At 29.6% G+C, this 22,154-nt stretch overlaps 5 protein-coding genes across 7 annotated transcripts; 3 read left to right on the top strand and 2 right to left on the bottom strand.

The window, feature by feature from the left end:
- Window positions 1-8: 8 nt before the first annotated feature.
- On the bottom strand, window positions 9-4,297 carry LOC123274630 (DNA damage-binding protein 1). Its single transcript, XM_044742336.1, has 4 exons — window positions 4,077-4,297; window positions 3,710-3,858; window positions 483-3,605; window positions 9-260 (listed from the first exon to the last, which is right to left on the bottom strand). The coding sequence occupies exons 1-4, from the start codon at window positions 4,135-4,137 to the stop codon at window positions 177-179; spliced, it is 3,417 nt and encodes a 1,138-aa protein (XP_044598271.1). The 5' UTR covers window positions 4,138-4,297; the 3' UTR covers window positions 9-176.
- Window positions 4,298-5,169: 872 nt separating this feature from the next.
- Window positions 5,170-7,582, top strand: LOC123274627 (vesicle transport protein SFT2A). Of its 2 annotated transcripts, XM_044742329.1 has the most exons (6): window positions 5,170-5,328; window positions 5,635-5,767; window positions 5,861-5,878; window positions 5,990-6,159; window positions 6,407-6,524; window positions 6,625-7,582. In XM_044742329.1, the coding sequence occupies exons 2-6, from the start codon at window positions 5,699-5,701 to the stop codon at window positions 6,751-6,753; spliced, it is 504 nt and encodes a 167-aa protein (XP_044598264.1). In that variant the 5' UTR covers window positions 5,170-5,328; window positions 5,635-5,698; the 3' UTR covers window positions 6,754-7,582. The 2 variants fall into 2 exon arrangements, with proteins under 2 accessions (XP_044598264.1, XP_044598265.1); XM_044742330.1 differs by lacking the exon at window positions 5,861-5,878.
- Window positions 7,583-8,445: 863 nt separating this feature from the next.
- On the top strand, window positions 8,446-12,208 carry LOC123274626 (importin subunit alpha). Its single transcript, XM_044742328.1, has 7 exons — window positions 8,446-8,657; window positions 9,127-9,220; window positions 9,342-9,661; window positions 9,737-9,992; window positions 10,677-11,174; window positions 11,284-11,616; window positions 11,700-12,208. The coding sequence occupies exons 2-7, from the start codon at window positions 9,149-9,151 to the stop codon at window positions 11,793-11,795; spliced, it is 1,575 nt and encodes a 524-aa protein (XP_044598263.1). The 5' UTR covers window positions 8,446-8,657; window positions 9,127-9,148; the 3' UTR covers window positions 11,796-12,208.
- A 1,061-nt stretch (window positions 12,209-13,269) lies between these two features.
- Window positions 13,270-18,358, top strand: LOC123274625 (inositol polyphosphate 5-phosphatase OCRL). 2 transcript variants are annotated; one of them, XM_044742327.1, is made up of 18 exons: window positions 13,270-13,676; window positions 13,797-13,859; window positions 13,957-14,058; window positions 14,160-14,340; window positions 14,434-14,568; window positions 14,787-14,899; window positions 14,963-15,105; window positions 15,176-15,349; window positions 15,423-15,585; window positions 15,673-15,851; window positions 15,918-16,139; window positions 16,232-16,367; window positions 16,454-16,730; window positions 16,813-17,048; window positions 17,109-17,286; window positions 17,363-17,490; window positions 17,557-17,668; window positions 17,749-18,358. In XM_044742327.1, exons 3-18 carry the CDS (start codon window positions 13,993-13,995, stop codon window positions 17,904-17,906), a joined length of 2,601 nt encoding a protein of 866 aa, XP_044598262.1. In that variant the 5' UTR covers window positions 13,270-13,676; window positions 13,797-13,859; window positions 13,957-13,992; the 3' UTR covers window positions 17,907-18,358. The 2 variants fall into 2 exon arrangements, with proteins under 2 accessions (XP_044598262.1, XP_044598261.1); XM_044742326.1 differs by having other exon boundaries at window positions 13,946-14,058.
- A 1,389-nt stretch (window positions 18,359-19,747) lies between these two features.
- On the bottom strand, window positions 19,748-22,126 carry LOC123274624 (serine-rich adhesin for platelets-like). Its single transcript, XM_044742325.1, has 3 exons — window positions 22,098-22,126; window positions 21,853-22,017; window positions 19,748-21,765 (listed from the first exon to the last, which is right to left on the bottom strand). Exon 3 carries the CDS (start codon window positions 21,742-21,744, stop codon window positions 19,924-19,926), a length of 1,821 nt encoding a protein of 606 aa, XP_044598260.1. The 5' UTR covers window positions 21,745-21,765; window positions 21,853-22,017; window positions 22,098-22,126; the 3' UTR covers window positions 19,748-19,923.
- Between the last annotated feature and the right edge of the window lie 28 nt (window positions 22,127-22,154).

The following is a 22,154-nucleotide window of genomic DNA, read 5'->3' as shown; positions in this document are numbered from 1 at the left end:
CAAAATCATTTATCACACACGTCTTTTCAGTTTATATTCTCATATTTTTTGTTATAAAAAAATGTTATTAAATGTAGTATTGATTTTTGTTGTAATTAGAGGCGCATCCACGTTTTTAATTAAATAGTTTATTTTATTTTTATTAATTAACTTTATCAACTTATTTAATTGAGTCTTCAATGTATCCTTGTCAAGTCTTCGACTATTTTTACCAAATCGTCTACCGTTGCTTCTTTCTTCATTCCACTGCCATCATCAATCTGTAAAAAAATAAAAAAATAAAACAATTATTAACAATAATATATATTAATATATGTAATAAACCCGTAATATGTATAAACAAAATAACTATGTTACTTAACAATTTATAAATTATAAATATAAGTTAAATAATTAAAAATAAAAATTTTACATAGAAATAAAAAAAAATATCAAATTAGTACACTGAATAATTGTTATAAATAATTAATTTAAAAATTTACCGTAAGACCCATTGCTACTTCAGCCATTTTTTCTTGACTTAAATCTAAGAAACTTTCAATCAAGTCGCCGTCAACAAAACCTTCGCAAGCTTCAACTTTTAATTCAGTATTGAAACTCCGCCAAAAATTGTGTTCTATTTTTCCTACACTCTTGATAACAGTCGTCAGTTTGTCCTCGAGATTGCGTAGAAATTCGTAAAAACCGGGCGGTATTTGTGTTACCAATCCAATAGCCCCGCAAACGGTGCCAAAGAGAACGCAGCCTTGAGTGGGTGTGCTGGATTCCCCAAGATGTTGCATCACCAGCGAACCATGACGGAAAACATTCACCATGTCCCCAAGATGAAACTGTCCAACCTCCTGCATCTGCTGTCGTTCCTCCTCTGAAGCCGCAGCACTGTCTTTTTGGCAAACAAATAAGTTATAGCTGTTTTCCGCACCCAGGAAAGTGTCATCGTCGAGGATTTCAATAGCAGTCATCCAGTTAGGATTATAATCCCTAGCAATCTCTTCAAAACTGCCCTCCATTGTTTTATACTGCAATAACGTGAAAGATCTCATCAAATCCCCGACTAACACAAAATCGCCTTTAGTCTTCAAAAACAGAGCGATAATATTATTGAAATGACTGCACTCAAGTCTTAATTCTTTCTCCGCAGTCCACTCAAACAGTCTGACAGTACTGTTGATACTCGCAAGTAATTTCCCATTGAATTCAACCAACGAGTAACAAGATCCTTTTATTTCTTTTTCAGCTACCTGTTGTAACTTTCCATCATTCCAATGGTACATTAATATTCTGCCCATCTTAGGTTCTGTTTCATCAGGATTTACAAGAGCAGTTCCTACGATAAAGTACGACGTAGGATCCTCGCCCAATTTTGTTGAAAGCAGCGACATCGCGTATTCATTGGGTATCAAAGTGTGAGCATGAAGAACCTCGAAGGTATGTTGATCAATAATCAGAAGATTGTGAATTTCCACATCTTGACCGATCTCACTCGCTGAAGTATGACCGGGTTTGTTGTGAGACACCACGTGGTTGCTGTTTGACGTCGAAGCAGCTTGAGTGGAAGCTGACGGACGTACAATACTCACACCGTTGCTTTCTTGAACGTCAACACGCATTGTCACGACACCGAATGTCTGGGAAGACTCTTGATATGTGATTCGTCTGGGGGACTCACCTAATGGAACTGTTCTAATATGTAACTTTTGAATTTCGTCGATGGTACCAATAGTAACAGTACTGTCAGTAGCCAGAGCCAAGCTGTCTGGATAAGACTCGGCATTTAGTGAGCACATATGATTGACTTCTTTGAGATTAACGTTACTGAACACCAATTTGTGGTTCGACGAGTAGATCACTGTAGGACGATCAGAGCACGCGAAGACATTAGTCGTTGAAAGCGATCTAAATGTACGCAGTACAGTCGGCTGGGTACCTAGTGTTACTTTCTTCTTGTCTGACAGCAAGCCTGTGTCCTTTTGCAAGGTAAAGTAATACATACTACCATCACCCAGAGCACAAAGTAAATAAGTGTTTCCTTCGAAGCAAGTCATTAAAACAGACCGAGGAATTATCTCACCACCCAATAATTCCTTGTTGATCTCCTCCAAAGCCGGCAACGTCAGAATTCTTATTGATATATCCGTCCATAAGCCTACAGTAGCAATAGTGGCTTCATTACAGCCATCCAGTGGTGAAATGTCCAGACAAGCAACCTCGTGTTGCAAAGTACTGAAACCTTTGGGTATTATCTTATCGTTAACTATTTCCATATAAAATAAGTCATTACCAGTGGCACAGAGTACTTGTCTGCCGTTGCAAGCTACAACGCTTATTGTGCGTTTATTTGTAGGCTCCCACTCAGACACCACCGACTTGGACTCACTGGAGATCAACCGCGCGGAAGATGGAGTTATCTGGATAAATAAATCACTTGAAACATTTCCCGTGTGGAATGTCTGTTCATCAGCTACGAAACCAGGTATATCTGTTTCTTCAACTTCTTCTCCATTGAGCATCAATATTCTCGTTTGTCCGACGAATGAAAGAACCAGGGTATTATCAAAATTACCACCACCTACTTTCAGCGCCCACATCCCTTTTATACCTGGTAAATCAATGCTGGCATGCTCTTGAATACCTATACCATTTCTGATAATCCTCAATGAACCTTCCTTGAAAGCTCCCGAGCAAGTAACCATTTGACCCTGACCTTGGCGTTCCAAGTCGACGATAGCCATGTCTACAATTGGCGCCAAATTGGTGAATGTCTCCATAACGACACAATAAGAACCATTTTCATCGGCTTTGGTGATTAATTTAATCAATTGAGAATCACCCATTCTGCTGCCAACGAAAATGACTCCATTGTCAAGATAAGTTATGCAGTCAGGTATACTAACTTCACCTAGTAACTCAACCTTGAGATCTTTAATGACAGACGTACCGTCTGGTCGCTTCTCTTGTTCTAAAAATAACATGAAAAGGTGACCAGCTAAATCACCAAGTAAATATCTCAGTCCTTGCGCGTCGACTCGTGCGTAGCAAGTTATTGTGCTGTATTTAATAATTGGAGGGACAACTGCTACATAAGCGGTCCCGTCGTGGTATAGGATACTTTCTTGTCCTATAACAATAGCCCCACAAATTGGCGATGGTACGGGTATAACCATCATTGCTTCGCGCTCAACATTGTCCTGTTTCCAAGGAGTCTTTACGAACTCTTTATCTCGCAATGATATTTCGTGGGTTTTAACGTGACACCCATTGATGTCCTGGTGGATTATAATAAGCGTTGGATTAGCACAGCCATGCAAAAAGTCCAGGTCTTGTACACTCTGCTCATCCATTCTAATTGACGAAGCTTTCAGCTCGGGATTATCCTTGTCCAGGGGAATTATTTTAAACAACCCATCGTAGAGTCTTAAACCGATTACTCTTGCTTTCGGGTCAATAACAGCTTTTATTCCGGTGTCTGATGGACGTCCTATTCTGTCAGCTACGTTTCCATGTGCTTTTGTTATTATTTCTATGTCCTCGCCTGTGCCAATGCATTCCAATATCATAGCATTGTAGCGATAGGTTAACAAAAACAGTAAATCTTTCTTTTCATGCTGGAAATAATAAAAATAAATATTTAGTTAGTGAAATAATTTGTGAAAATAGTTTTTAGTCATCTAGAATTGATGATTGAGTTGAAATAATAAAGTAAAATTACAGGAGGACGAAAAAATTTGATCTCTGCAATTTTGCCATAAATTCCGACTTCCTTCAACGGTCGCAAACCTTCTGGTGTTACTAGATAAATTTCCAGTCGCATATTTTTTGCGAGAATCAAATTTAAATCTGTTGGAGATGTGAAATTACCTGAAATAAAATAATAATAATAATAATAATAATAATAATAATAATAATAATAATAATAATAATAATAATAATAATAATAATAATAATAATAATAATAATAATAATAATAATAATAATAATAATAATGTAATTTATTGTCATTAAATATAGTTGGAGGTAAATTGTACATAGATATAATATAGGTATTCAAATTGAAGGTTAAATGGGTAATTTTTTACCGGTAACACAAGCATTTACTGCTGTGGGTTTGTGTGCAGTCACAACGTAATGATGAGCCATGGTTTTTTAAAAAATAATATTAAATTTATTTATTTCAAATTATATTTTATTAGAAAATTATTATTAAAAGTAAACAGACATATACAGCCGATTTAATCCACTTATTCACTTTGTATAAACTGTTATGTATGGGTTAGTAATGTATATGTAGGTAGGCGCTACTCGTACACCACATATACTTTGAATATACACGCGCTACGAAGTTGGTTACGATCAAGTTTCGGAACACGCGCACGGCCAACCCAAGGAAATAATAGTATATGAATAGTATATGAAAATTACCACGCGGTTGAAGAATTTACAACAAAAATTTATGACAATTGATTTAGCAGATATTTAATAATTTTTTTAATAAATAAATTATGGCAAAAAAAAATTGAAATCTAAAAATTAAAAAAAATTGAAATTCAATTTTTTTTGGAACAAATCTGTTTGTTAAATAAAATTAAAAAATGGTCAAGTGACTGCTAACGTCAGGAAAAATTGCCGTAATTCCAAGTTCTATTTTTTGAAAATAATGAAACATACAATTAATATTATATAAATGTTAAAATTAAAGTAACTAAGTATTTAAAATTATGTAAAACATGTTTTTACACACTGATAAATCAAGAAATTTTTTACTTTTAGAGACTAGGTTTAAAAAATGTTCATTGTAAAGTATTAGTTTATTATGTACTAAAAAAATAATCATAAAAATTTTTTTAATCAGAAAATTCTATTTACTTGATTATAAATATATTTTATAAATTGGGTAATAAATCAAATCAAAAGTAAATAATAAATAATTTATCATAATTATAGTTTAATTTTGTATATGAAAAATAACAAAGTGACATTTTAGTATTGATATTCTTTTATATTTTTTAAATAAAAATCTTAAATTATTTTAACGATTGATTTTCTAGTAATTTCGCATTATTTTATTTAATTTTAAGAAATAATTTTATTTTTATTATTTTAAGTTACTATTCTATGATAAAAATATATAGTTGGTTGATCAGTGAACTATTTCTATTTTGAATTTGATCAAATAGCAAACTTCAGGGCGCTATTTTTTTAACCTCAAACAAAGCGATGGAATTATTCCAGTCTCAGGAATTTTTCCACATTGAAGTTCAATACGAGCGAACTTGTACATGTTAATTATTATCATAAAAAAAAACATCTGTCAAATTTATCATCCAAAAGGTAAACACGATAAAAAAATTTTTTTTATTAATTAAAATAATTCTTAAATGATTTTATTTAATGATAGATAAGAAATAAAATTCTAATGTTGTTATTTTTTAATTTTCAAGCAGTGATTCATATTTACGTTTTATATTTAATTTGAACATACGTATGAACTCTTATCTGTGTAATAATAACCTTACAATATTACAATATTAATAATAACCATTATCAATTAGCTTGGTATATAATTTATTTTTGAGTTAGTTTATACGAAGATTAACTTGTAGTTTCACTCAATAATTTTGTGTGTCTATTCAACAGGTTCTCGGAGAAAGTAAGCTGTTTGTAAAATAAAAAAATATACCGCAATATAATATAAACAATAATGGATAAATTGAGGAGAGCATTAAGTGGTCATGATCAGTGTGACGAGGAGAGTGGAATTATGACTCAGGTATGAATATTTTATTTTATTTTATATTTTTAAATACTACTATATTTCATAAATATATTTGTATATTATATATTGTAAATTTTATGCTACTAGCATGAAAGTGACTATCTGGTGAGTTTTTTTCTCCAAGAACCAATAATTATTCACTTTTAATTTATTAAATTATTCACTTGTATGTATTTAAAAAAAGAACTGTAATATAATAAAGGATTTGTTTTTTAGATATCAGATGGTACAACTTTAAGTTGGTCTACGCGAATAAAAGGATTCGCTATATGTTTTATCATCGGTATTCTCTTAACATTCCTCGGTTCATTTGCCTTATTTTTACACAAAGGCTTGACTGTTTTCGCTGTTTTCTATACACTTGGAAATATTGTTTCACTGTTGAGGTAAATTATATAATAATTAATTATCATAGTAATTTAAATATTTATTATTAGTATCATTATCAATATTATCAGTAAAAAAAAAAAAAAAAAAAAAAACAAACAAAGAAAAAAAAATAATCAGAACTTCCTTGTTAAGCAATTAAAATTAGAAACAAATTTTTACTTCATAATTTTTAATATTTAGTTCACTGTATTAATGAATGACTTTTTTCCATTTTTTTTTTTTAAATATTTTAAATCATTTCAGTACGTGTTTTTTGATGGGTCCGATGAATCAATTAAAAAAAATGTTTGCATCGACAAGAATAATAGCTACATTGATAGTATTTATATCTTTAGCGATGACACTATATGCTGCTCTAAAGGTAATTAAAATAAAAATATAATCTACTATCAATGCACAACATAAATAATATATAAAAGACTGTTTGATATATAACAATTTTTACTTTTTTAAATTTACAGCTTGAAAAGGCTGGATTAGCACTTCTGTTTATAATTATACAGTCATTAGCAATGACATGGTATTCATTATCGTACATCCCATATGCCCGAGATGCTGTCAAAAAAACCGTCGAATCTTGTATCACGTGAATTTAATTATATTCATTTATCTTAATACGACGATTAATTATAACAGTTGTTATAGTTATAGGATACGAGATGTTAAAAAATTTCACCTGAATAGAGACAATAATTATTTCATAGTTAAAAAAATTCGATAGTAAGTCTTAAAAACTTTAAGAACAACATAAAAATATAATTCTTCGTATCAATTATAGTTGGCTAAGCTACAATGCTAGTAATTAATTGAGAAATATTTTGCTTTTACATCACAAAAAAATAAATTATATTTCTCAAAGTAATTATATTCTGAGCTGTTAGTTTAACCCTTCAGTATCCTCGCTATGAGAATTTTTCTCACGCAACAACATTCAACTTATAGGATGTCGCTGCAGTGCAAGTGAGACACTAAAAAGAACGTGGGTACTGAAGGGTTAATATTACAGTTCCCGCTATATTCAAGCTATACGCTAGGTAAAAATTACGTTAATAGAGCAAATTCAAAATAACGACGTAGATACTTATTATTTAATTTTTAGTTAAAATTTATATTTAAATGTTGCATTAATATTGCTTCGATTTACGCACACTGATAGGATATATTATAGTACAATTATCAAAACTATAAATTTTTAATAACGTATACTTATTTTGATCGGATAACTAAAAAAATATCAACTACTGTGCCTTATATATATCATATTTTGTTATACAATAATTTTCTTTGCATTTACTATAATATTAGTAATAAAATTACAAATATTAATAATTGTTAATTTTTCAAAAGATTATAAAGTTAACGCAGCTTTATATTAAATTTGACTTATGTATTTTTAATATAAATAATTATTTTTTGATACAAAACTAAGTTGCCAATCTTTAAATCAATGTATTAAATATTTAAAGTAATTTTTAAATACAAATCCTTCTGAATTACGTAAATAATTTTTTCTATTGTACAGTACTTATTAATTTATAAATAATTTACCAACTTCAGATATTTTATGTAATATCGGATGTCTAATTGTATTGTTGATTAATATTTAAAAAATTATTGTTTAATCATTAAATACTCATTTAAAAATTATTTTATATTAGGTATAGAATAATTGTAACGATTTACAATTACCAATAAAATATTTACCTGAAAAATTTTCATCTGTTTAATTTTTATTTCAAATAAAAAAAAAACATTAATTGAAGTATTTATTTTTCCAGATTGTGATCATTAATTTATGAATGACATTAAAATTAGCATTTGATCATTTTTTAATTTTATTTAACAAACAAATTCGTTCTGAAAAATTGCGTTTTTAATTTCTAGATGTAAATTCTTTTTCTCATTATTTTTCCGTGATTCATTTGTTACAAAAATCCTAAAAACTATCAAATATCTGCTAAATTAATTTCCATAGTTTATCTCTAAAGATTTAATAAAATGTGAATTAATTTATGATATTGAAATTGAAAGACATCTGATAATTTTTACAATTTATTTAACAAATTAATCATAACAAGAAAATTTTATTTAAAAAAATTCTGTCTTTAGAAGCTTCAAAAAATTATAAATGTAATTTTTGAAAAATATTTTTCTAGAAATATTTTTTTTTTTTACAAAAAATCAAAAAATTTTCAAGTGTTTGCTAATTATTGTGTCATATTAATTTTACCGCGCTACTGATAGTTATCCATCTGGTTTATGAAAGCGAAAGTTATTCTGAAAACGACAGATGCGCTGCTTCATACTATAGTTTGTGAAAAAAACGGCTACAACAGCGAGAGAATAAAGTGAACTTGGGTTTGGGTATAACGCAGAAAGAGTCTTTAGTAAACGGCATTTATTTTTACTTCTTATAAAAATTGTCTTAAATAACGCTATTTTGTTAATTTACAACAAATAATTATTCATCCAACTATTTAATTATTCACTAACGGTAAATATTACTTAATCATCTTTTTATTACATCATACTGCTTATTATAAAATTGCATTTATTAACGCACAATGAAACGTTTTTTTTGAATCATGGTCATCGTGTCGACCGTTACAAAATACAACGATTTTTCTTTTTCAATTTTAACAAAAAATACAAATTGTTCTTGATTATTGATATACTTCGATCTAATTAAACAATTTAAACTAAACTAATTACTAATTAAAAATTATAAACGAGTTTTGAAAATTGAAGAAAAATCATCAATGTAAATTTTTAGTACACCGAAAATTATTTTATTAATACGTTTTTTTTACTCGAGTTTTTATCAATCGATGTCATACTTAAAATAATCATTTATTTTATTAAAATAAATCTAGAAAAATATAACCTTACAAAGCAGACATTTTACTTATAATTACCCATACATACACACACATAGACATTTTAATAGTATAGAAATTGTGTAGGTATTGTTGCCTGAGTTTCACGATGCCAGCTGCAGATCAAGATGCCATGAATGCTAGCCGCCTGGCTAAATTCAAATATCACAACAAGTCAGAAGTAAGAATTAATACATATTAAACTATTAATTATAGTTTTTACATTTAAATTAATAAAAAATTGATTAAATAAATAAATAGCAGTATCATGACTTGATTATTAATTAATTATAAATTTTCAGGATGCCAGACGTAGGAGAAATGAAGTGTCAATTGAGCTCCGCAAAGCGCGCCGTGATGATCAGCTTCTCAAGCGTCGTAACATCACAATCGAGGCTATTGAGTCATCTCCAAAGTCTCCAGAATCATCAGTACAGTCACCAGTACTGATGACAATTGAAGAGATTGTCACTGGCATGAACAGCAGCGACCCCCACTTACAGCTGCAAGCTACTCAGAACTGCAGAAAAATGCTTAGTCGGGAGAAACATCCGCCAATTGATACCATGATCAACCAGGGCATTGTTCCACGTTGTGTTGAGTTTTTGAGTCATACCCACAAGTATATCTATTGACATTTAATTAATTCATCCATTTAATGACAACAAATTAATTTTTTATGTTTATTTAATCACAGTCCAGCGCTCCAATTCGAAGCAGCATGGGCATTGACAAACGTAGCATCTGGCACATCTGAGCAAACTCACATTGTAATTAATAACGGCGCCATCCCAAAGCTTATCGAGTTACTTAAGTCACCAGCTCAGAATGTCGCTGAACAAGCTGTCTGGGCTCTTGGTAACATCGCTGGAGATGGACCAACTACTCGTGACCTTGTTTTGCAAAACGGGTGTATGCCAATTCTTATTTCGCTGCTCAAACCTGAATCTGGAGTACGTATGAATTTCAATTTCAGGTAGATTTCGTATAAATCTATCTATTGCATTGGCCCTTATTGTATCTCTTATGTAGTCGAGTAAGGCTCAAAATTAGCATTGGTTCAAAAGTTAATATATATATCTATATATATGTGTGTGTGTGTGTGTGTGTAATATAACGCGGCTTGTAAACACGATAGCGTCTAAAACTCTCAACGAATTTAGATGAAACTTGGTACACATATTCTTTGGGTAATTATCTGGAACGAGTTCGAAGATGAGCAAAATCGATCAATTAGTTTAAAAATGGCGGCCATTTAAAATTTTCAAAATATTGAAAATCGCGTTTTCGGTCACTTCATTGATCTATAACTTTTAATTGAAAATAGATAGCTAATTTTTGATAAATTCATGTGAAAGCTCGTGAAATCGCCTTTTATTTGAAGTTTATAACATTGACTTTTTAACCATTTTTAGTTATTTTATTAAAGTTAAGAATGCAATTGAGCCATTTTCAGGCAATGTGTAGTACAACCGACTTATGTATGTTATTTTTTTAAGAATTTCATTCTGTAAAATCTACCTTCCATTTTGGGTGTGGCCGAATGGTGTTTTTTTATTATTACACTTATTATTTATTTAATAATTTTATGACTTCACGAGAAAATTGATTAATTTATTACTGTTACTCAATTACAGCTGAGCTTTATCAGAAATATCGTCTGGACTTTATCAAATTTGTGCCGAAACAAAAATCCACCACCACCATTCGAGATCGTTAAAACTGCATTACCAGCTTTATGCGCACTTTTGGATACTGGAGATACTGATGTTCTTGCTGACGCTTGCTGGGCATTGTCATACTTAACCGATGGAAGCAATGAAAACATCCAAACTGTATTGGACAGCGGAGTGGTTCCAAAACTCGTTAGATTGTTGGGTTCGGAAGAAGTTACCGTCCTGACACCGGCACTGAGAGCTGTAGGAAACATTGTCACTGGAAATGATGTGCAGACAGACGCTATTATTGTTGCTGGTGGATTGGAGAAATTGTGTTCTCTGTTGACCCACAAACGCTCCAACATCGTTAAAGAAGCTGCCTGGACAATTAGTAACATTACTGCTGGAAACTCTAAACAAATTCAGCACGTCATTGATGCTGGTATAATTACACCGTTGGTCCACGTTCTTGCTTATGTAATTAATTTTTTTTTTCTATGTTTTCAATTAATTATTATTATACTAATCTAATTTATCTATTGTTTATCGATGTGTGTTTATATTATATGAATTATTATAATTTTAGGGCGATTTTAAATCTCAAAAAGAAGCTGCCTGGGCAGTTACTAATTTGACATCCGGTGGAACCGTAGAACAATTAGTTATACTAGTACAAAACGGCGTGCTTACACCATTCTGTAACTTATTAGATGCTAAAGATTATAAAACTGTTATGGTTGTGCTTGATGGATTAACAAACATCCTCAATGCTGCTGACAAAATGGGCCAGATTGAGAGCATCGCGATAATGATCGAAGAAAATGGTGGACTTGATAAGTTAGAAGCACTTCAGAACCACGAGAATGAGAAAGTTTATCAAAAGGCTCTAGCTATGATTGATGCTTTCTTCTCTGAAGGGGTAACTAACTTATTTATTGCCTTATTTATATTTATTTATTATTTGTGTACGAGAGATAACTTAATAATCATAATTTGTTACAGGATGATGAGAACCAACAGATTGTACCGCAAGAAAATGGCAATCAATTTAATTTTCAAACATCCGAAAGTGCACCACAGGGTGGTTTTCAATTTTGATTAGTAGCTAGTATTAAATAAATAAAATTAATGCTACATAAATTAAGTTTAGGATATAAATTTTACGTTGATCGCGATTTTACACGTTTATATCGTAATTTTTAATTAATACAAATACGAACAGTTAAGTAAGGATAAAAGTTTAATGCAATGATTGATTCATTGTATTTCTTTCTTTTTTTTTTTTTTGTTCCGGTTGAGTAAAACTAACCGTAATAAAGTACTTTCTCACGTTTCGATTAAGATTTAAAATATTCATTTAAATTCAACGACTTATCTCCTCTCAAGTTCAATGATTTTTTTTTTTATTACTTACATTTTTTTTCTTTTATTTAATCATTTTATGCCATTTGCCATCGATCATAATCATTGTACTTATCGATTTTTTTGATTAATAAATAAAATTTTTGATACTCGACTGTGTTGAATATTTTTTTATTTTAAGTAAATTTAATAGATAGTTTCGGTGTTATTTTTTTTATTTGTTGCTCATAACTTCTTTAATAATGGTTCGATCATTTTTCAATATACTTTATTATAAGTAAAAACCAAATGAAAACTTCAACATCTGGTGTTTGAAAATAATATTATCATTACAATACATTAGTCAGATATCATGTATTGTTCGATATGATTTTGTAATTCATGACATTCCTACTTTTTCAAATACATTTCAATATTGTAAATTCTTATCTTCGTAAGCACTATTTCGTGAGTATTTTATTATTATTCAAACACATTTTTAAATGAAATTTATACGTACTACATTTGATAGAAAATTTAGAGGTAACTTGTCATATAAATAAGGTCTATATCAACGATAGTTAACAATGTTTAATTAAATTTAAGCGTTAAATTCTGGTGATACTACTATTTAATTTTTACATATTGAATATTGGTAATAAAGTTCGCAGTATTAAAATATCTATTATTTATTATGATACTGAAGTTAGCTGTCAGCTGTCAATTTTTATAACAAATCAATTGGAATAAAAAATGCTTTTAAAAATTTTCACTTATAATTTTTATTAATTTTCACATGTAGAATTTTTTTTTATAATAATTTCATTGCTATAAAATTCTGAAAAAATTTCTAATGCCTATCAACTTCAGTGACATTATTTGTTTTTTTTTTCCTCAAGAAATAAATTATTTTTAACAATTTGAAAAATTCCGATAAAAAATTTAAAGACGTAATTGTCCCAAATAAAAAAAAAAATTTTAAATTATTTATTGATTGGAAAAAAAAAGAAAATTATGATATTGATTTCAGTATCAAAAGTTTAAACAAAAAGACATGGTTGCACATGACAAGTTCTCTTATTCTCTTATTCTCTCACTCAAAAAAAAAAAAAAAAAAAAAACTTACAAGTGTCGTTCTTACCAACTCATGATAAGAGTGTATTAAAATAAAAAAAATAATAAACATGGAATAAAAAAAGTTTTTTTTTATATATATATATTTATTATGTCAATATTTTCAATGATTACTTTACACACATTTAACCAAAAATATTTTTCTTACGGAAGATTCCCCGAGTTTATTAAGTTAAAACGTATTTTGTTACTTGCATAGTGTGTAACTGAAAATTATATAAATAATATATAATTACATGATTGGATTAAAATGACGAGAAAAAGTGTACAAGCATAAAATCAGTAAGGGTTTAAAATACTCCTATTTTTACCCGCTTATTAAATGTGTTTATTATGGCACTCCAGCTCCTGTCAGAGTTGTGTATTAAACTCCACGTTATTTTTGGTTAGAAAAACTATTATACAATTTTATAATTAATTTATTTGATTTGCAAAAAACTATTACTTAATTAGATAAAATCTAATGACGTTTACCAGTAAGACGTCAAAGTATTTTACACTGAGGTAATATTTATTTCAACTATTTACGTATATTTACTGTTTTAATTAAAAATCCTTCGTCATAAATAAGATTTGATTTTCATTGATTTAAAATAACAATTAATATTTTTTTATTATTTACAGATTAAAATGTTGTTGTTCAACATAGCATGAACCACACCTAGTCAAATTATTTTTACTGTCCAGGTAAGAAAAGGAATAATAACAAGAAGATAATTAAAATATATACTTTAAGAATATATATTTATCCATCTATAATAATATTACATCAGTTAAATATTAGTGAATAGTAGATTATTGAGAAATAACAATACCAACAATGGCTTCACGTGAACAAATATCAATCGTTCAATCAAAATTTACCTCTGGTGAAACAGTGGTAATTGTATCCTTTGTTTATGTATATACTTATATGCTTACGTTAAAAATTTATTTATATTTTTGAGTCCTTAATTCACAAATTGATGTTTAATAATAATAATAAAGACGATGGAAGCGTCATTGATGCAAGGATGGGTTAAAGCTTCAAGACTTCTGGCTCTAGTCAACAAAGGACCTACTCACGCTTTAGTTATTTTACTTACGTCTAGGAATCCACCGCAAGTTTATAGTGATCTTACTATTGAACGAGTGCTTCCAATTGATCAAGAATTCAAATGTGATATTGGTAAAAAAATTTTTATATTATAATATAAAATTAATCATTCACATATTTTACATATATATAAAATTGGGGTACTAATTAGTTAATTTAAAATAGACACTGGAAGCCAACAGCAGGAAGGACTGGATGTATTTTTAAACGTGTCATCAAGAAAACAGAGATTAATCTTTGAATTGAAACCAGGAGTAGGAACCAGTGCATTGGTTTCAGAAATATTTCGTGCTATCGAAGGTTTTTAATTTTTTATTTTACTGTTTTGTTTGCTTTACATAGTAACTTGAAATTAATACACCTAATAATAATAATTTATACAGCTGACTCAGTCAATAGCTTATAGTATAGTATACTACAGTAATTTTGTAACACTCGCTGCAAATGATTACGCGGCTAATGATAAAAAATTTAAAGCACGTTGATAATGATTAGTCATTTAACTTTTTTTTTTATAGTTTATCAAAAAAATAAAAATTCGGCGGTTGATTTCTTGTGGATACAAAAATTGACCGGTAGTACTCGAAGCTTAAACAGCGGTGCTGGTGATTTACGCGAAATGGCTGATCCAGTAAGTAATTTTGCTAATTTTGTTGTGTTTATGAAGTTATATCTAAATAATTCATTTTTACAGCTAGTAGAACTCGAGAGTCCAGATTTGGTAGTTCCAAGACGAAACATTGCTAGTGGTAAAACTCCAGTAGCAGCGAGGGAATCGGTGGTGCGTTATCAAATGGCATGCAAGGAAGATGATTACACGTACACTGAAACCTTGAGGTATTTATTAATTTGATAATCGGAATACAAAAAAAATTTGAATTTTTTACTCCAACTTTTGAATTTATAGAATTTTTATTGGTACATGGAATGTTAATGGACAATCACCAAATGATGTTGCATTAGATGAATGGCTGAGTAACGATCAAGTACCACCAGATATTTATGCTATTGGCTTTCAAGAATTAGATTTAAGTAAAGAAGCTTTTTTATTTAACGACACACCTCGTGAAGAAGAGTGGAGGTATTTTATTTTAATTATAGTTACCTATAATTATTTTTAAAATATAATAAATAAAATGTATTTTTTTCAACAGACAAATTGTTACCAAATCTTTACATCCTAAAGGTGTTTATAAACAAATAGCAATAGTACGCCTCGTCGGTATGTTGCTAATTATTTTCGCTCAGGAAGCTCAAGTACCATTTATAAAAAGTATTTCTGTTGATACTGTTGGTACAGGCATAATGGGAAAATTGGTAACTATTTCTTAAGATAATTTAATTATTTCTGTAAAAAAAAAAAATTTACTTCAAATACAATGGATGTCTTTTTTTTCTTGATAGGGTAATAAAGGTGGAGTAGCAGTAAGTTGCTTGATTCATAATACATCTGTATGTTTCGTAAATGCTCATTTAGCAGCTCATTGCGAAGAATATGAACGGCGAAATCAAGATTATGCTGACATTTGTACCAGACTTTCATTTTCAAATCACGTTCCAGCGAAAAGTTTTAAAGATCACGAGTAAGAAATAATCTACTGTGTAAGGATTGAAACAATATTATTTACTAAGTAAAATGAATGTTACAGTCAAATTTACTGGTTGGGTGATTTAAATTACCGGATAACGGAAATGGATGTTTTAACAGCTAAGCAATATATAACTATTGGAAATTATGCGCCAGTATTGGCGTTAGATCAATTAGGACAGCAGCGTAAATTAGGGAAAGTACTTCAAGGCTTTAAAGAAGCTGACATAAAGTTTAAGCCTACTTATAAGTATGATCCTGGTACCGATAATTGGGACTCGAGGTTCGTGACAAAGTTACTTAAAATCATAAATATTGTTGACAAATAATTTACGTAATCTTTAATTGACGCATGAATTACTTTAATTTAAATAGCGAAAAAGGTAGAGCGCCCGCATGGTGCGATCGTGTACTTTGGAAAGGTGATGCCATTACATCCATTGAATATCGTAGTCATCCAGAATTACGTATTTCGGATCACAAGCCAGTTAGTGCTATTTTTGATGCACAGGTAAAATAAATTTTCATTTTTATTTATTTATTCATTTAATTAATTCATTAATTAATCTTAAAAAAAATTTTTTTTTTCAACTGTAGATACGTGTTATTGATATGACAAAATATCGAAAAATTCACGAAGAAGTTATGAAAAAATTAGATAAATTAGAAAATGAATTCTTGCCACAAGTTATGGTTGATACTACAGAAATAATATTCGACGTTTTAAAATTTCTTGAGCCGAGCAGCAAAGAACTTATAATTGCAAACACCGGACAAGTACCCGTACAGTTTGAGTTTATTAAAAAATTAGATGATACCAATTATTGTAAAGATTGGTTACATATTGAGCCTTATACTGGGTTTATAAAGCCAGGTATTTACACAATACACTATTTTTGTACAATCAGTTATTATTTTTATTTTTAAATTTTATTTCAAATGTTTATTTCTTTCAGGTGAAAAATGTGATATAAAGTTAGAAGTTTACGTTGACAAAAAATCAGCATGTAAATTAAATTCCGGTGAAGATAAGCTTTATGATATTTTAGTTTTGCATCTTGAAGGTGGTAAAGATATTTTTATCACTGTGACTGGTGTTTATGAGCGAAGTTGCTTTGGTTCTTCCATGGAAGCTTTGGTACACATACCTGTGCCTATCAGAGAAATTCCTATTGGCCGTATAATGGAATTGGTATTTTATTAGTATTTATTACTAATTTTTTTCAAAATATTTCAACGATAATAATTTCAGGAGAATAACAAAAATCCAACTCAAGAACCATACCCGGTGCCCAAAGAAGTCTGGTTACTTGTTGATCGATTATATCGGCATGGTATCAAAACGCCTGGATTATTTGAAACTCCAGGATTGCACAGTGAATTGATTTTAATTAGAGATTGGTTGGATATCGGCAGTCAAGATCCTATGCGTATCCTTTATTAAAAATAATTTGTTATTGTATCTTATATTTTTTAAATATTTATTTCTTAACATTATTTAATTAGCTGGAACTGTACACTCTGCAGCAGAGGCTTTATTGTTACTTCTAGAATCAACTGCTGAGCCTTTAGTACCATACAATTTACACAGCGTCTGTTTATCGGCAGCTACGAATTATCTGCAGTGCAAACAAGTAAACAATTAATTAAAAATTTTATTATCAATATTTATTTCTGAATATTAATTTATTTTATTACAGTTAGTTATGCAATTACCTGAAATAAGAAGGACTGTATTTCTATATATTTCGGCCTTTTTGCAAGAACTTTTGAACCATTCGCAGGACAATGGATTAGATGCGAAAACTCTTGGTATGTTTAAAAATAATATTCTTGTAAAAATTTTTATCATTATGATTTTGTTTATTAACACTTTTATTTTATAATTTTAGCCACGTTGTTTGGCTCAATATTTTTACGTGATCCACCACGCAGTAGAGAAGACCGTAACCAGAGAAATCGCCTTACTCAAGCAACATTTGATCGTAAAAAAGCCGCGTTTGTTTATCATTTTTTGGTAAATGATCAAAGTGATTTTCTTGGACGATAAATTTTTCCATATTATAAATTTGCGTCGGAATTTATTAATTGAAGTCATTTTTGACGCAAAAAATTACGATATTGATTATTTAAGTTGACTAGTGCCAGAGTTTGAAAACGAACCAAATTTTTAAACAAAATTAATAGTTAAAGCTTATAATCATGTGCATTTTCAAATGAAAGTATGTAATCTAAAGTTTATACCTCATTACTGCATAATATTTAAGTACATGCTTAGATTAAATCATTCAATAACTAGTATAATAATATATAAATAGCTATTTATGTAGAGCTTTGCAGTAATGTTTTTCATTTTTTGATTGTTAATTACTAAATACCACAAACAGGATTGTAAACTTTTTTGTTCTACTGCTTAACTTTATTAGACTAAAAATAAAGAATCTCAATCAAGTAGTAGGATTTAATTTCCGCAATAAATAAACAATTAGCTTAGTAGTTTATTATAATAAATTATAAAATTTTATTTAAAGTAAAATTTTTAAGAATATGTCTATAATATTTTTATAATTTTATACGAAAGATAGTGAATTGCAATTTTAATGATCTTACATACATATAATTTGATTAATTAGTATTTTGGGCAACGCCATCATTGATGAGATTTAACAGTACAATTATTATTTAAATACATTAGACTTATTATTTTTAATTAGTTAATATGTGCGTTAGAGTGGAGTAGACATTTCTTCTAATATATATGATTGATTTAATCAGTTAAGAATATTATTAGAAATTTTCGCATTATTTTTTTCTAACCAATTGTCTCAATTATGTAATTTACGTTTTTAATTTTAGCTTTGACTCGTAAGGAAATTTATACAAAAGTCCATATTGCTTATAGAATGTTAGATGCAATTTAATCTGTTAATTGTGCCAATTGAAAATGAAAATGGCTTGAAATTAAAAAAAATAATGTTTAGATAGTGAAGTTAATAAATCTGCATAAGCAGCAGAATGTTAGAATATGATTAAATTGCATGTTAATGTCAGATAAAAATTGTTAATATGTCTACTTTGTTATTTATTATTAATTATTATTATTAAGGTAAAAGCCCCAATATATGATCATGTACCAGTCATGATATTTGTGAATATAGATATACAAATACATGGAGTGATCATATACTGGTACATGATCATATATTGGGGCTTTTACCTTATATGTAAACTAAAATTATCTTTATATTTATTTGTGTATTTATAACTAAATATTCGTACGCAAACTATTTTTATCTTAAAATTAATTGAAATAAAAAATAAATTAACATAGTAAAGTACCAAAAACCATTTATTATTCAAATAAATCTTAAAGTACATGACCTATAAGTCCGGTGAAATTGCGTATGGCTTTCACAAATACGATACAGTGAAAACCCGTCCAGTTTAATGATAATTTAGAGTAAAAATTAAATTCCTTTGATTTAATTTCTTTTAATTAATTGACCGTAAGTCATGCGAAAAAGATAATTTTTTATCTGCTTATATCTAATTATTTGCCTTAATCTTTTTAAAATTTAACTATTCTATCTTCATTTTTTTTAAAACTTTTAAACACCACCTGAATCTTCTGTTAATTATTTTTTGAAAATTAATACATTTTCTGTAATTATTTTATAATATGATTTTAAACAATGAGAGTCGTAATAAAAATAGCTTAATGCGTGTTTTATTGCACATATAAAACGTGCTTCGGGGAATAAGTACATATTAAGTAAACAAAAAATATTTATTTGAAAAAAAAAAACTAATTAATTCTTTATTTATCAATAACTATGTTTTACATAGATTATTAATTTTAACGGTTGTAAGCAGTATATAAATTAATAATTATTTTCAAGCTTTAAAAACTCGGAATGTAATGAACAATGAGAAATTTGACGTCTTAACGATTTGGAACAAAATAAAAAATAATAAATATAATGATAACTATAAGAATAATGATAACTCCAGTAATAAGGAAAAAACTCAGAAAATAGTGATAAATAGTTAAACCTCTGTATGAATAATTAAACTGTTTCTTCATATCCATAAACACCTTCGATATCAATTTGATCAAAACTTGAACAAAAACTGCTTGCTGATCCTGGACGTAATCTGCGTGAAAGTATGTCATTCTTCTTGTGTTTCATTTCATCCACGGTATGGATTATTCCACGTCCTGCTCCAGGAGCTGGAAATCTGTTGAGGATTTGCGAATTAAGCAATGAAGAAATTTTAGAACGACGAGGTATCGGCAAAAATTCGTTTGATGAAGACATAGTTTTCATTGTTGGATTTTCTGAAGGCTTGTCTTTAGTTATTTTCGCCATAGTGCTGTAACTTGATGATACACTTGACGGTGTAATTGTTCTAGACACCAAAGTAGATTTTTCACTAGAATCTCTCAAAACTGGTTTAACCTTGGGCTTTGAGTCGATTAAACTCGAACCAGATGCGGGCAAAGTTTCATTTGATTTAGAATCTTTGTCAGACGAAACCAAGTGAGAAAATTTAGACTTTTTCAGTGAATCAATCATATCAGCCGTTGATGGTCCAGTAAATTCTATTGTTTCAACTGTTTCAGGTGCTAGCTTCCACTGAGTACATTGCTGAGATGAAGAAACTTTTTTAGATCTTGTCATTACTGTCCATGGCGTTGATTCTGGCATTATTGAAGTTTCTCTGAGTGTAGCAACTTTATTCCACGGTGTTTCTTCACGTTCTGGTGAAATTTCTCGAGATTCACTATTATTCCACGATTTTAATTTTAATGTTGATGGTGGCTCTTTTTGCGCAGCTACTTTTGGCCAGGTCAAATCTTTATGTTCTGATGATGCTTCATGTAATTTTTCAACATTCAATTGTACTGATTCAGTTGTTGATAAAGGCTCTTTTAAATCATCTAATTTACGCCAGGATGTAGTTTCATGAACTGATGATGAAATTGATTGAGATTCAGAGCTCGACATCTTTTTTAATCCAGTTGCTCTACGCCAAACAGCTTCAGGGATCGGCGAAGATTCTCGTGATGTTTGAAGTTTTCGAGTTGAATCTACTAAATTTGACCCTCTTCTTGACCGAGAGACAGTAGTCCACTCTGATGAAGGAGTAACTGATGAATTTTCTTCAATGGAAGGAGTTTGAGTCGCTAATTGTGCTACAGGTTGAACTATTGGATGTGCCACGGGAACTTCCGCTGATTTTGGTGTTGAGATCTTTGAAGTGGTTGAGCTATTTGATGAATTTAATTTACTTTTAGTTACAACATTCCACGCAGATGATTGAAGATGTGATGATAATTCGAACGCTGCTTTTGGAGGGTTGTTAGCTACAACATCGGCTAATTTTAGATCAATTTCACTTTCAACAGGAACAAAAGATCTTTCTAATGTCAGTGAATAACTTGGTTTATTAATCACCGGATCATTGCTGTTGTTCTTGAAAGGATTTTTATAATCAGATTCATTACTTTTTTTCTCTAAAGGGAATTCGCTAGTAATTCGTTGTTGAGTAGCTTTTTCTGACATTTTCTCCAATAATGCTCGTCGTTGTCGTTGAATTTCATTTTCTTTCTGAGACAAAAGTTCAAGCTGCTTTGCAATATCATCAAAGTTATTTTCAACTGATAATTGATCGAAATTATTAATAGGATTCGACGAATTTTCTTCGATTGTTTTATCTTCAGTTCCGTTCTTTATCTCATTATGACCGTTGCTCACTTTTAGTTTCTGTTCTTCGTTTTCACCCATGATTTCTTGAGGACGCACATCGTTATCAACTTTAGGATGATCATCGTCTGCAAGAGTGGCTAGGACACTATGGCTTCGAATCGGTTTAAGCTCACGCATTGGACGTTGTTCTGGTGTAGACTAATTTTAATGTAAGAAAATTAATGTTAAAAAAATTAATAACTGTATATAAAATCTAAAAAATAAAATTTTGTTTAAATAAATTACCTCAACTATTTTTTTGCCTTTTTCAGCTTCAATTGCTGCAATTCTTTGTCGCTCTCTGAAACGAAACTCTTTTCTCTTTGATTTAGACTCGCAGTTGAGAGTACGGAAGAGCGGATTGTCTATATTAGCTTGAATCGGATCGTAAGCTGGGGTATCGATGGTATGCTGTAAGTAATATTTTATTTAAATTACCAAATCATTATAAAAATAATTATTACACAATCATTAGTGTTAATAAGACGTACTTTGTATTCAACTTCATTACTAAAGGAACCAAAAGCTGCTTCAAGTTGTCTCATTGC

Source organism: Cotesia glomerata, unplaced genomic scaffold (genome assembly GCF_020080835.1).
Source record: "Cotesia glomerata isolate CgM1 unplaced genomic scaffold, MPM_Cglom_v2.3 scaffold_48, whole genome shotgun sequence".
Taxonomy (NCBI): Eukaryota; Metazoa; Arthropoda; class Insecta; order Hymenoptera; family Braconidae; genus Cotesia; species Cotesia glomerata.
Note: the sequence above shows the minus strand (reverse complement) of the source record. Positions and strands in the feature narration are given on the sequence as shown.

What these genes read in the sequence shown, in the direction of transcription:
- LOC123274630 (XM_044742336.1), bottom strand. Translation starts at nt 4,137, where the DNA reads ATGGCTCATCATTACGTTGTGACTGCACACAAACCCACAGCAGTAAAT. An exon ending in AGTAAATGCTTGTGTTACCG is followed by an intron (nt 3,859 to 4,076) that starts GTAAAAAATTAC and finishes ATTTTATTTCAG; the next exon opens with GTAATTTCACATCTCCAACA. An exon ending in TCAAATTTTTTCGTCCTCCT is followed by an intron (nt 3,606 to 3,709) that starts GTAATTTTACTT and finishes TATTATTTCCAG; the next exon opens with CATGAAAAGAAAGATTTACT.
- LOC123274627 (XM_044742329.1), top strand. Translation starts at nt 5,699, where the DNA reads ATGGATAAATTGAGGAGAGCATTAAGTGGTCATGATCAGTGTGACGAG. An exon ending in AATATTGTTTCACTGTTGAG is followed by an intron (nt 6,160 to 6,406) that starts GTAAATTATATA and finishes AAATCATTTCAG; the next exon opens with TACGTGTTTTTTGATGGGTC. An exon ending in CACTATATGCTGCTCTAAAG is followed by an intron (nt 6,525 to 6,624) that starts GTAATTAAAATA and finishes TTAAATTTACAG; the next exon opens with CTTGAAAAGGCTGGATTAGC.
- LOC123274626 (XM_044742328.1), top strand. Translation starts at nt 9,149, where the DNA reads ATGCCAGCTGCAGATCAAGATGCCATGAATGCTAGCCGCCTGGCTAAA. An exon ending in AATATCACAACAAGTCAGAA is followed by an intron (nt 9,221 to 9,341) that starts GTAAGAATTAAT and finishes ATAAATTTTCAG; the next exon opens with GATGCCAGACGTAGGAGAAA. An exon ending in TTTTTGAGTCATACCCACAA is followed by an intron (nt 9,662 to 9,736) that starts GTATATCTATTG and finishes ATTTAATCACAG; the next exon opens with TCCAGCGCTCCAATTCGAAG.
- LOC123274625 (XM_044742327.1), top strand. Translation starts at nt 13,993, where the DNA reads ATGGCTTCACGTGAACAAATATCAATCGTTCAATCAAAATTTACCTCT. An exon ending in CCTCGTGAAGAAGAGTGGAG is followed by an intron (nt 15,350 to 15,422) that starts GTATTTTATTTT and finishes TTTTTTCAACAG; the next exon opens with ACAAATTGTTACCAAATCTT. An exon ending in TTGGCCGTATAATGGAATTG is followed by an intron (nt 17,049 to 17,108) that starts GTATTTTATTAG and finishes TAATAATTTCAG; the next exon opens with GAGAATAACAAAAATCCAAC.
- LOC123274624 (XM_044742325.1), bottom strand. Translation starts at nt 21,744, where the DNA reads ATGCGTGAGCTTAAACCGATTCGAAGCCATAGTGTCCTAGCCACTCTT.